We start from the raw sequence: 14,087 nt of genomic DNA, 5'->3' as shown, positions 1-14,087 counted from the left end.
TTAGTTTCCCAGTGCACAGTTCTTGAAGCCTGTTTACTGAAGTCCTTAATCACAGCAACTTTTCAAAAAGAACTTCTCATTGAAACCACATGTTCCCAACTGCTACGATGGCCAATTCTAATATAACAGCAAAGGTCTTCTGGAGCACCATTGGGAGTGGGTACCAAATCTCCAATGTAGCTCATTGAAAGCTCTTCCCCAAATGCCCAGAACTTTCAGAGGCCATGGCTTTGTGTTCATTAAGAGACATAAACACCAAGGGTCATAAACACCAAGAATGCCTTATCAAGCTGTGACCATCCTCAAAGAGAAAAGAATGAGAAAAGCATCCTCTGGCCCCCCCTCACAGCACCGCATTTTGCAACACTTGTCACATGGGATTTGGTAGGTGGAGTCATTTAGAAGATCCGATGGAATCTGAAATATGTAGACTGGACTTGGGATGAAGTGCAATGATGTGTTTAATTCAATGCTGGCTGGAAGAAAAAGCAACACTTGACATGGCTTCACAGACAACACGTGCATGTGGTCAGTAAAGCTTCCTACTACACTGTGCTTCATGCCTGCATCTGCCCATGAAATACCTCTAGAGCTCCCCAGGTACCAGGAACTATGCTCAGCACTGCATATTCAATGCTGATCAAAATTGCTCTTGACTTCCAAGGGCAAATAATAACATCTTGGAAACACATTTCTGCTCTTATAACTCTCCTTTCCTCTAGTTGGCCTGCCCAGGAAATGCCAGCCTGGGAAAGGAGCAAAACCTGGAGACAAACTCATCCTGCCAGCCCCACAACCAGGGTAATATGGCAACATTAAAACGTGTTGACAACTTCGTTGACACTCTTCCCATCAAGAGGTTATGGTCTCTATCCCCTCCCCTTGAATCTGGGCTGCCCCTAGCAACTCCTTATAACCAATGGAAACTGACAGAAGTGATGCTGTGAGACTTCCCAGGTTAGGTCAGAAAAAGGTATGGCCCTGGCCGGTTTGGCTCAGTGGATGGAGTATCAGCCAGCGGACTGAAGGGTTCCGGGTTGATTCCACTCAAGGGGAGGCCATTGCAGGCTCCTCCCCGGCCTGACCCCTGGTTGGGGCACATACAGGAGGCAACCAATCGATGTGTTTCTCTCACATCAATATTTCTGTCTGTCTTTCCCTCTCCCTTCCACTCTCTCTAAAAATCAATGGGAAAATATCTTCGAATGAGGATTAAAAAAATTTTTTATAGAAAGAAAAAGATATGTAGCTTCCATCTTGCTTGCTGGGGTACTGGCTTTTGGAACCATAAACCATCATATAAGAAGTCCAGTTCCCTGAGGCCCCATGGAGAAATCACAGTTCAGCATTCTAGTTGGCTGTCCTTATGTGAGTCCTCCCATCCCCAGAGCCAGACATAGGAGCCAATCAGCCTTGGGATGATTCCAGCCTCATCCTCATATTATCCCAGGCCTTCTTCATGGAACAAAGGCAAGCCACCCCTTCTAGGCCCTTTGTAAATTCCTGACCTAGAGAATCCATGAGTAGAAGAAATTGTTCACTCTCCTATGTTTGGGAAAGTTTATGATACTGCAATAGTAACTGGTGCAGATGGCCATACCAAGGGCCATCAGGATTCTCTGCTGCTGCAGGTACTCTTCCCTGCCCTCATGCCACAGGGCTCTTCCACTCATTGCCTCTACAACTTCCTTCCCTCACACTCTGCTCTGGGCTGTCACTGCTTCCACTGTCCTGCCAAAGCCTTAACTGTTGGCCTTGCTGTGACCTTTAGCCTGCACAGGGGTGAGGGCTGCTACTCTGTGACCTCATGGCTGGAGGGAAACTCAGAGATGCTCTGACTTGGACTCGAACCTTGACCTCTTGGTTCATAGGTCAACGCTCAACCACTGATACACACCAGCCAGGCTGAATTATCCTTATTTTCAATAAGCATTGAAGGCTCTCCTGTTCTAGAGCCTGGGATCCTCTAAGCCAGTGGTTCTCAACCTTTCTAATGTCGCGACCCACAGGTTGAGAACCGCTGCTGTAGAGCCTAAGACCACCGGAAAACACAGATATTTACATTATGATTCATAACATTAGCAAAATCACAGTTATGAAGTAGCAACGAAAATAATTTTATGGTTGGGGGTCACCACAACATGAGGAACTGTATTAAAGGGTCGCGGCATTAGGAAGGTTGAGAACCACTGGCTTAGAGGATCCCAGGCTCTAGAACAGGAGAGCCTTCAATCACACCCGTTTCTTCCTCTGCCTGGATACCACTGAGAGACTCAGAATCAGTCACCATTTATCCCATACATCCATTCGTGGAAGATAGGGAGTTAGGGACTTAGCTTAAACACTCTTTCTGGCCAGCCCACCTCCTTAATATGTTGTTTATGAAAACTGTCTCTGGGGTCAAATCCTGGCTCCATCACTTTCTAATTCTCTGGCCTTACATAACTCACTGAAACTCTCAAACTTCAATTTCTAATCTGTAAAATGGGATAACAGTACCTTCCTCATAAGGTCCTTGTCAAGATCACAGTGAGGGAATTCATGTCAAGTGCCTAGTATGTAGTAAATGCTCAATAAATTTTAGCTATTTTTAATAATATCTTCCCTGAGAAGAAGCATGGCTTATGACTTACCCCTTGTAAGACTTGAAAGCTGTCATTGTTGGGTGGTGGGTCTTGATCTGGGTCAACACCAACTCTGTAAGTCACCAGGGAGAAAGACAAGGAGAAAAACGGAGAGCATTAGCTTGGACCATGGCGACCATTCTGGCTGAAAGTTGGCAAGAGGGCTGACCATCTTCCCGAAGCAGAAGGAATGATTAGCTAGAAGAAGAGAAAGACCGTCATGCAAAAGTAACGAGAAAGAGATTATACACATCAGATCCCGGGGATAGGAGGGGCAATACATCCTGTGTGCTTACACCCTGAGCAAGGCCTCTGAGGAACAGCACCAGCTGGCAACTGTTGGTCTGCCTTCCTGTACCAGACTGTCCGTCCTAAAAATGTGGGACCCACTGCACCAGGTTTTTCCTCTCCACTGCTTTCTCACATCGGCCCTGCCCTGCTTTTATTTCCCTAACCTTTTGTCATGAAACTTCTCATATAGCCAAGGAAGTGTTGAAAGAATTTATAGTGAACACCTATATACCCACCACCTAGATTCTACCATTAACATTTTGCTATACTTTATTACATCTCCATCCATCTCTCTATCACCCATCTTATTTTTTGGATGAATTCAAATAAAGTCGCAGGCATCAGTACACTTCCTCTAAATACTTCAGCATGCATATCTAACTTTTTTATCCTGGTACCGCCACATCTTCCCACAGCAGAGATGACCTGTGAAGTCATATATTTGAGATCAACAACTAAAGACAGAAAACAAAAGCAAAGTGCCAAAATCCACCTAAAGCAAATTCATAAAAGCACTATCTTAGCTTAGTAATATAACATCTGTTGCCCTGTGCATCTGTTAATTCTTTATCCCTGTGCCTTCCTGATTCTGACACAGATAGAACGGAGCAATGAAGGAGAAAACAAAGATGCCAGGAAAATTCTCTATCTTCCCTCACTTCCTCTAGTATCACAAAGAACAGATAGCATTATAAAAGGTAAAGATAACACAGCTTTCAGCAGGTCTGATTGGAGTTTGAAGAGAGGTGCTGAATGGCCTTGACCAGAGGTGTTATCTGTAGTCCAGTACCAGGGTGCTGACTCCAGTGAGCAGGCAGCAGATGCACAAAGCCCTGTGTATGCATGTCTTTTCCTCTTCTCCTTCCCTGTTCCCCACCTGTGATGCCCAGCATATTTCTTGAGAAAAGAGACTAATGGAAAAGGGAAATAAAAAACAGCACAGAAGCACCCCACCTGCACAACCAACCTCTACTCTCTTACTCCAGGCTTGTTAAGCACTAACCCAAGGTGCATGCCCCTGGACAAGGCGGGTATAGAAGAAAAAGTAACAGTTACCCCATATTTTGATGAAGGCAAAGCTTAAACTCACAAGATGAAACCATGGATTTAGCAAATATTTATGAAGTACTTACTATGCCAGGCACTGTTCTAAGCACTTAGCTAAAATCCATAGTGTACCTAATGTCAGATTTCCTCCCCATGGGCCTGAGGTTTGATGGGACCTTTGTAGTGAATTAGATGGGCTTTGCTGTGTCTATAGGCTGCTTCTAGGCAGGAGTTTTTGAGGGATGGAGTCTTGTCCTTCCAACTGGACATTATCCTGGGATTTTTGAGCAACAAATCTCACAGAGATTTTCTGATATGAAATCCATCTAATTCAGAGGTCCCAGGACTGTCCACAAAAGTCACACCAGAGCATCAGTGCACCCAAAGTGTCTAATGTACCAAAGTGGTAGAGGTCACCAACTGAATTTCTAGCTGTGATCCTGAACCCTCACCTGTTTGTTTGTTTTTCAATGTATTTTTATTGATCTCAGAGAGGAAGGGAGAGGGGAGAGAGATAGAAACATCAATGATGAGAGAGAATCTTTGATCAGCTGCTTCCTGCACACCTCCCTACTGGGGATTCAGCCCACAATCCAGGCATGCTCTAACTGTGAATCGAACCTTGACCTCTTGGTTCATAGGTCAATGCTCAACCACTGATACACACCAGCCAGGCTGAATTATCCTTATTTTCAATAAGCATGACACAAATGTGGAAATCCCACACCAACTGAGAAAATAAGCAATCAAATGGATGTGTTCATTCTGGAATGATTAAATACAAAAAAATGAATAATTTCTCTTCTGGTATAATATGTACATTCTGATTAACTGTCATAAAATGCTGTACAATTTCAGAAACTTTAGAACTTCTACAACTTAGAAGTTTAGAACTATCTACTTTAATTTGAATGACTGAAGTCCTAAATAATCTGAGAGACATTAGACACGCACCTTCATACAAAACCTTGAACGACAGATCAGAATCTGAATTCTCTCACATCCCAAATGTAATCATTTGTACTTTCCACTTCCTTCTTAAAAGTGGAAAATTTCAAAGGAGGGGGTTTCCTCTGTCAGTATCTAAGGTCAGATCTCTGAAAATCAACCTGTGTGTGTATTTTAAACAGAAAAGAGTTAGAACCCAGGAAACTTAAACATGTCAATTAATTGTATGCGTGTCATTACAGTATACATCCAGGACCTAGTGATATCCCAAGAAACATGCACCATGGCAGCTATATCTGCTTTCATCGCTGTGCTCAAAGAGTGAATTACTTTCCCAATGCCAAGAACAGAGTTCAAGCCTATTTTACATTTATATTATTGACCAGCACCCAAAATCAGACCAGGAAGAAAGCATGCTGGTTAAAGATGTAGAAAGGAAAGGACATTAAAGTCTTCATTCTGATTGTCCAATACCACCACCCTTAAGCATAATCAAATCAAAAACCTGGATGCACACTGAGCAACAAATGACATTAGAAGAGCCTTTAATTATCTTCCGGTTTAAAAACACCTGTTTTTTGGTACCTTCTGATTCACCGTGATAAAGCACAAGTACACACAAACATACTTAGAAAACTAAAATAGTACTTAATTAAGATGGTGTGAGCCATACGCCAGCCATGGCTGAAATATAAAATTCTAGTTCTCTTTATAAGTTAGAAGCCTTGTTTACTAGAAAATAAGCAGAATTTTGTGGGGAAAGTATGTGTGGCTTTGCAAATGTGCTGCTCTCAACACGAAGGCCAATTGTACAAGGAGACACTTGCCAGCACTGTTCAAAATGGGGGGGTAAGGAGACACAATCTCAGGAACAGATACATCAACCAGCCAAGAGAAAGAGTGGAAAAATGATTAGACTTGACCTGATCTCTTGCCCCTTTGCTAAAAGGGGCAGAGGGTTGGCACACACAAGAAGAGAGCAAGAGACAAATGGCATAAAGAAAAACATCTCATGTTAGACAGAGGTTAGAAAGAGGGGGAAAGCCAGGCCCAGTTAATTTGTTTCTGAGGATGCCCTTGTGTCACCTGAAGTACTGCCAGTGGTTTTCATTCTGGTCCTCTTCAAAGGGCTCCTCGACGCCAACTCTGGGCAGTAGAAGAAGGGAACATGAGTGTGACAGGGACAATAGGGGAGCCACGGGCTCTGGGCACATGACCTGGACCACGTCCATCAAAGAATAGACGGTCTCACTTTAAATATAAATCCATACCCTTTCTTATACTATCCCTACCCTCTAAAACCTAGAGAGGCAGAGGGGCTGCTAAATTTACATTTAAAGCAACAATGTTAGGAGCCAGGTCAAATGAGGATCAATTTAGAATGAAGCTAAGCCTCTCAAAATATAATGAAATGAAATCAGAGGAATAAATGCAACTCGGGAAATGAATTTCTGCCATTTTTTTCAGGAATCCATCTGTTTCATAAAGCAAGACACATCCATACAAAAATAAAAAACAAAGTTGTTACTAAACACATATTTGCAGCATTTACACATATTTGACAGAAAGAGCAAAAAGCACTATATTATTGAAAACAGCAACAACAGTTAAGAAGACAGGGATGGCATTTTTTCCTAGATAAGTATGTCACATTGTCCATGTGTTCGACCTGGAGGTCAGGAACCCAACTTCTGCTCTTCTCTTTACCTCGTGACCTTAGAGCTGGCATGGTCCATTTTCACCTTCCTTAATAATTGCTGGCTTCTTCAGAGTGCATTTAAACTTCACCATTACATGAAGAGCAAGGTTTCACACACTTGGCACTATTGGTATTTTGGGCGCTGGCCTCTACCCACCTGTAAGCACTGGGGTGAGTACCCCAGTGCAACCAAAAATGTCTCCAGACACTGCCAAATGTTCCCTGGGGGGGAAAGTTGCCCTCAGTTGAGAACCACTGCATTAGATCATGTATTCCCAATTGGGGGGGGTGATATTGCCCCCAGGGATGCGAAAATTGGTTCTTGTAGGACAAAAACATTTTTTAGAGGTTACAATGATTTGTACCATAGTATATAAATAAATATATACTAGATCTATGGTATTGAATTTCTTAAAAAGAAAAATAACAGTGGTACTAAAATTTTACTATGGGATTAAAACTGAGGAAAACATTTTTAAAGGCTCCTTGGAGGGGCAATAATAAAAAAAGGTTCAGAAACACTGTTCTAGACATGCCCAAATCCTCAAGCTACGAATCTCTCCTGAAATATGCAAGTGAGAAGGTGATGCTTCTTAAAGTGTTGCTTTTAGTCACACATTCAGACTGTGACTTATCCAGACAGTATTAAAAAATACAAAGAAAAGCAAGCTAGATTCCATTAATGTAAGATCCACTTGTAATAATAATAGTAATCATAGCAGCAGTGATAACATGATTAGTAATGATAATAGCTAAAATATACTAAATGTTTACCATGTGCCAGATGGCACAGTTAATGAAAAACTTCTCTGTCACATTTATTCATCAGCACATTTTGTCCTCACACTATTGTCAACCCCGTTTAACCAGCAAAGAATCTGAGTTAAATAAGTTGCCCAAGGTCACAAAGGAAGACAATGGTGGAACCAAGATTGTGATTGAGTCTGTTAGACGCCAGAGCCCCAGCTCTTCACCTTCCAGGATGCTGCCTTTGATTACAAAGTGGCATCTTGCCGAAACCGGTTTGGCTCAGTGGATAGAGCGTCGGCCTGCGGACTGAAGGGTCCCAGGTTCGATTCCTGGTCAAGGGCATGTACCTTGGTTGCGGGCACATCCCCAGTAGGGGGGTGTGCAGGAGGCAGCTGATCGATGTTTCTCTCTCATCGATGTTTCTAGCTCTCTATTCCTCTCCCTTCCTCTCTGTAAAAAATCAATAAAAATATATTAAAAAAAACAAAGTGTCATCTTGAAACTCCTTAAAAATATCCAGTTACAAATGCTATTACATAAAGAGCTCAGGGCTTCTCCCAGCCTTTATTCCTTAAGTCACCTTACAAAGAGCTTTATCATAAATTCTGTCTAACAGGATTATAGGGGACAGGGCTTCCTAACTCGTCCTTGAGTGATTGTATTACTACACTCTGAGGTAGGAGGGTTACCTGTTCAACTGCGTGGGTGTGCGCCATTCCACCCCCCACCATAATCACCACTTCATGTGTGTGTCACCTAAGCTGGGGGCTCCAAGAAGACAGCCACCATGCCGCCAAAATGCCCTCAGGACACATGCAAGGTTTATCTGCTGAAATAATCCTGTGATCACTTTTTTAAGTTGCCAAAATTTTGTCCTTTTCTGAATAGCAACGCTTGCATGAGAGACTAAGACAAATATTATGTAGTTTGTACATTTACAGAAAACAATATGAGCATTTTGCCACCATGTTTTAAAATATTAATCACAAAATACCAATTTTAAAAGATAAGTTGGATTTCTGGAAATCAGTGACCTGGCTTTGGACTTGTGGTTATATTCATTTTTACTTTATACACAGACTAGAAATTAGCCATACTTTAAAATCACAGCTAACTCTTAATTATTTATCATTGAACTCTGAGTCCTTCCCTGGGCTTCTGACTTCTGAGCAGGGCCTCTGTCAGCAGCCTGAAGAAGTAAAAAACAAGCAGGTATTGATCTTACTGAGGTTACAGAGGTCAAAACACCATGCTGAATTTCAGGGGGTTTTTGAGTCACTTTAGAATAAGAATCTGGTTTATATAAATAATTGTGGCCACTAAGTAACATAATAAAGTCACAAGCCAGAAAAAAACAATCAGTTTCATTTCCTTATTTTGGAGGGAATTTCTTTTTAGGTAATCTCTGTAAATTCCAGTTTCTATACATATACATATCTATATATATCTATATCTATCTATCTATATCTATCTCTATCTATATCTATATCTATCTATCTATCTATCTATCTATCTATCTATCTATATATGGTGCAGTAAAATGACACTGTATTTTCCACCAATGGCATACTTTGCTTCATTATGCTGTCAGGGTAGAGTTAGACAGAAAGAAGGAAATAATAAAGATAGGAACAAAAGTCAATGAAATTGAAAACCAAAACAATACAGAAAATCAATGAAATAAAAAGCTAGTTCTTTGAAAAGATCAATAAAATTGACCAACTTCTAGCAAGACAAAGAAAAAAAAAGAGAGGAGATACAAATTACCAATATCAGGAATTACCAATTACTAAATTACCTATATCAGTGATATCAGGGGATAGCACTATAGATCTCATAGATATCAAAAGGATAATAGGTAATGCCATGAACAATAATAAATGTAACTTAGATGAACCAGACCAATCTCACAAACTACCATAACTTGCCCAATCCTATATAATAAAAGCCTAATATGCTAAGTGTCCAGTCGTCCAGTTGTCTGTTCAACCAATCAAAGTGTAATATGCTAATGATATGCTAAGACCCCCTCAACCATTCACTATGACATGCACTGACCACCAGGGGGCAGACAGTCGACCTGTAGGTTAGCTTGCTGCTGGGATCTGGCGGATCAGGACTGAGTGAGACAGGCCAGACACACCCTGGAGCCCTCCCGTGGTCCCTCCCTCGCTGGCCAACCTCCCGCATCCCTCCCCGGCCCCAATCGTGCACTGGTGGGGTCCCTTTGCCTGGCCTGCGCCCTTTCACAATCCAGGACCCCTCGGGGGATGCCTGAGAGCTGGTTTCGGCCAGACAGCGTAAAGACCAGTCACTATGACACGCACTGACCAACGGGGGGCAGACACTCAATGCAGGAACTGGCCCCTGGTGGTCAGTATGCTCCCACAGGGAGAGCGCTGCTCAGCCAGAAGCCTGGCTCACGGCTGGCGAGCGCAGCTGCAGTGGCAGGAGCCTCTCCTGCCTCCGAGGATATGCTAAGGATGTCCGACTGCAGCTTAGGCCCGCTCCCATGGGGAACAGACCTAAGCCATCAGTCAAACATCCCCTGAGGACTCCCAGACTGCGAGAGGATGCAGGCTGGGCTGAGGACACCCCACCACCACGAGTGCACAAATCATGCATCAGGCCTCTAGTATGAAATAATCTTAATAGCCATATAACTATTAAAGATATTGGCTTCATTATTTATTTTTTAAATATGTTTTAATTGATTTCAGAGATAAGAAGGGAGAGGGAGAGATAGAAACATCAATGATGAGAATCACCGACCGGCTGCCTCCTGCATGCCCTCTACTGGGGATTGAGTCCGCACCCTGGGCATGTGTCCTGACCGGGAATCAAACTGTGATCTTCTAGTATATAGGTTAACACTCAATCACTGAACCCCACTGGCTAGGCTGGCTTCATAATTTAAAAATCCCTGGAAAAAAGTCTGTAGGACCAGATGGTTTTACTGAAGAATTCCATAAAACTTTCAAGAAGAATTAACACCACTTCTACACAATCTCTTCCAGAAAACAGAAGAGTAGGGAACATGTTCCAACTTATTTTGTGATGCCAGATTACGCTGATACCAAAAACATACACAGCAGTATGAAAGAAGAAAACTACAGACCAATATCCCTCATGAACTCAGACACAAAATTCCTTAACAAAATATTAGCTAATAGCATTCAGCAATATTTATAAAATTTACACACCACAACCAAGTGGGATTTACTTTAGAGAAGTGAGGCTGGTTTGATATTTGAAAATTAATCAATGTAACCTACCATATTAACAGGCTAATCAAGAAAAACAATATGATCATATCAATTTATACAGAAAAAGTACTTGATAAAATTCAACATCTGTGTGTGATTTTTAAAATCTCAGAAAACTAGCAATAAATATAAACTTCCTCAACTTGATGACGAACATCTTAAAAAACCCTACAGATAACATCATACTTATTAGTGAAAGACAGAATGCATTCCCCTTAAGATCAGGAACAAGGCAAGGATGTCCACTCGCATCACTTTTATTCAACATAGCACTGAATGTCCTAGCCAGATCAATAAATCAATGAAAGAAAATAAAAGGCACACTGGTTGGAAAAGAGAAATAAAGCCGTCTCTCTCTGCAAATGACATGATGGCCTACATAGAAAATCTCAAAGACTCTACAAAAAACAACCCAAAACAAAACAAAACCCTCCTAGAACTAATATCTAAGCTTGGCAAGGTCACAGGATATCAGATCAACACACAAAAACCAACTGTATTTCTCTATCTTTGCAATGAACACATGAAAACTGAAAATAAGGTTGAATAATCTTTATAATTTCTCAAAAAGAAGAAATAATTAGATGTAAATCTAACAAAACATGTGCAGGCACTGTATAGTGAAAACTATAAAATACTGATGAAAGAAATTAGAGAAAATCTAAATAAATAGAGAAAAATACTATGATCATAGATTCAAAGACTCAACAGAGTAAAGGTGTCAATTCTTCCCAAATTGATATACAGGTTTAACACAATTCTTATCCAAATCCCAGCAAGATTTTAAAAAAGATATAGACAAGCTTATTCTAAAATGTATATGGAAAGGAACTAGAATAGCTATGATTGTTTAAAAATAATAAAGTGGAAGGACTCACTCTACCGGATGCTAAGTCTTATTATCTATATATATAAAAGCCTAAGCAACCAGCCAACCAGCCAGTAGCTATGATGCACACTGACCACCAGGGGGCAGACGCTCAATGAAGGAGTGGAAACCACAGGCATGGAAACATGGAACAGACTGATGAATCTCAGAGGGAAGGGGAGAAGGGGGAGGGTGGGAAGAGATTAACCAAAGATCTTATATGCATACTAGAGGCCCAGTGCATGGATTCATGCACCGGTGGGGTCCCTCGGCCTGGTCTGCAGGGATCAGGCCAAAACTGGCTCTCCAACATCCCCTGAGGGGTCCTGGACTGCGAGAGGGCGCAGGCCAGGCCGAGGGACCCCACTGGTGTATGAATCCATACACTGGGCCTCTAGTATAACTACAGTTATCAGAATAGTGTGGTACAGGTGGAGAGATAGACACATGAGTCAATGGAGCAGAAAAGAAACAGACCCACATGCATGCAGCCAACTGATGTTTGGCAAATGATCAATAATAATTCAATGGAGTAAGGATAGTTGTTGTTTTTTTTTTTAAGTGTGCTGACAACTGGATAGCAATAATCAGATAAAATAAAACCTCGATCTAAACCTCACTTCTTATATAAAAACTAGAGGCCTGATGCATGAAATTCATGCAAGGGGCCCCTGCTGCCGCCATGGCTGCATCTACCTCAGCCCCCTCTGCCACAGTGGCTGCCTCTGCCTCGGCCCCCTCCACTGCCTCTACCTCAGCCCCTGCCTGCTGCCCGCTGCCATGGCACCTCTGCCTTGGCCCCTGCTGTCGCAGCTTCATCCAGAAGGTCACCTGGAAGCACATCCTGTCTAATTAGCATATGACACTTTTATTATTATAGATTAAGTCAAAATGGATCACAGACTTAAATGTAAAGAATAAAAGCAAAACACTTTTAGAAGATAATACAGAAAGAAATCTTGGAGAGCTAGGGCTTGATGAAGAGTCCTTAGACATGACATCAAGGGCACAATTCATAAAAGAAAAAAATGACCAAGTGCCTTCATCAAAATTAACATCCTCTCTATGGCGGACACTTTTAAAAGGATGAAAAGACAAGCTACAGCCTAGGAGAAAATGTTTGCAAACTATACATCTAGACTAGTATCTAGAATAAATAAAATACTTAAACAGATATTTTACCATAAAAGATGTATGAGTGGTAAATAAGCACACGAAGAGATGTTCAACGTTATTAGCCATGAGAGAAATGCAAATTAAGACCACAATGACGTATCCCATATGCCTATTAGAACAGCTGAATCGAAAAAATTGTGATAAGACCAAATGCTGGCAAGGATGTAGAGAAATGATCTCTCATACACACAGTCATGCACATAGTCATCTCTGACCCATTGCTATGTGCTAGTGCTATGTTCTGAGTGCAATCCAATTATTACATTATATTAATACATTTACTGCTCGTGTGCCTCAGCGAAAGTTGCCCACGCTCTCAGCTCTGGGTAGGGCTGTTTTCATGTCCCATTTCTTTTTTTGTTAAATATATTTTATTGATTTTTTTACAGAGAGGAAGGGAGAGGGAGAGTTAGAAACAATGATGAGAGAGAAACATCAATCAGCTGCCTCCTACACACCCCCCTACTGGGGATGTGCCCGCAACCAAGGTACATGCCCTTTGACAGGAATCGAACCTGGGACCCTTCAGTCCGCAGGCCAACGCTCTAGCCACTGAGTCAAACCAGTTAGGGCTCATGTCCCATTTCTTGAACAGGGTTATGAGAAGTGCAAAATGTCACAAGTCAACTCTCTACTCTCAGTGGAAAATTACTTGATCCTGTATATATTGGAGGAGGCAAACAAGGACTTATAAAATAGCATTAAAAAAAACCCCACACAAAACATGATTCAATCAGGCTCTGAGCTTCCAGGGTAATTACTGGGTGACCAAATAGGAGTAGGAAGTTATCTCAGAGGTCACTGAATGCAAAGATTCCCAACTCTGTGTAGGATAAACCCCCTTTCTGGTTCTTAATCTGCTACACAGAACAAAGATGTCTCAAGTTTCAAGCCAAAAATCTGTAAATTTTCCTCTCTGGATTTACATTACCACAGATGAACTGTTTTCCTTAACATAACTCTTGAGATTCATGCCAAGAAACTGAAATTCTAATAATCCCAAATTTTACAACATAAAAAAAGACCCTAACACAGCAAGCCTCCTTACAGGCAGTCACAGCACGATAGTAGTTGAGAGTGTGGACTCTGTGGCCTGGATTCCTATCCCAACTCGTCCACTTCAAGCTTTGTGACATTGGGCAAATTATTGCTCTGTGCCTCAGCGTCCCCAACTCTAAAATGAAGACATTAGAGGTAGCTCCCTTATAGGAATGTTATGAGAATTACCTTAATATACATGTGGCATCTTACACGCCTCCAGCAGCACATGTTAACTATTAAGTGCCTATCACTGAGAAGCCCCACATAGATTCTGCAGATCCCCGCTCTGCGGCTGAGACATGCCAGCCCCCAAATGGTACAACTGGCAGTGGCCAAACCCCTGCCTGCCATCACTATGAAAGTCCCCAATGGGGGAA

The 14,087-nt window shown here is 41.9% G+C and overlaps 1 protein-coding gene across 1 annotated transcript in view; it reads right to left on the bottom strand.

Moving 5' to 3' along the window:
• Positions 1-14,087, bottom strand: part of SLC9A7 (solute carrier family 9 member A7) — a 118,208-nt gene that overhangs the window by 18,017 nt on the left and 86,104 nt on the right. Inside the window, exons 13-14 of the mRNA XM_054714321.1 lie at positions 5,997-6,056; positions 2,634-2,697 (exon numbers count right to left, since the gene is read on the bottom strand). Coding sequence (XP_054570296.1) covers positions 2,634-2,697; positions 5,997-6,056 — 124 coding nt within the window. The remainder of the gene's footprint in view (positions 1-2,633; positions 2,698-5,996; positions 6,057-14,087) is intronic.

The sequence above is a fragment of the Eptesicus fuscus genome, chromosome 1 (genome assembly GCF_027574615.1).
Source record: "Eptesicus fuscus isolate TK198812 chromosome 1, DD_ASM_mEF_20220401, whole genome shotgun sequence".
Taxonomy (NCBI): domain Eukaryota; kingdom Metazoa; phylum Chordata; class Mammalia; order Chiroptera; family Vespertilionidae; genus Eptesicus; species Eptesicus fuscus.
Note: the sequence above shows the minus strand (reverse complement) of the source record. Positions and strands in the feature narration are given on the sequence as shown.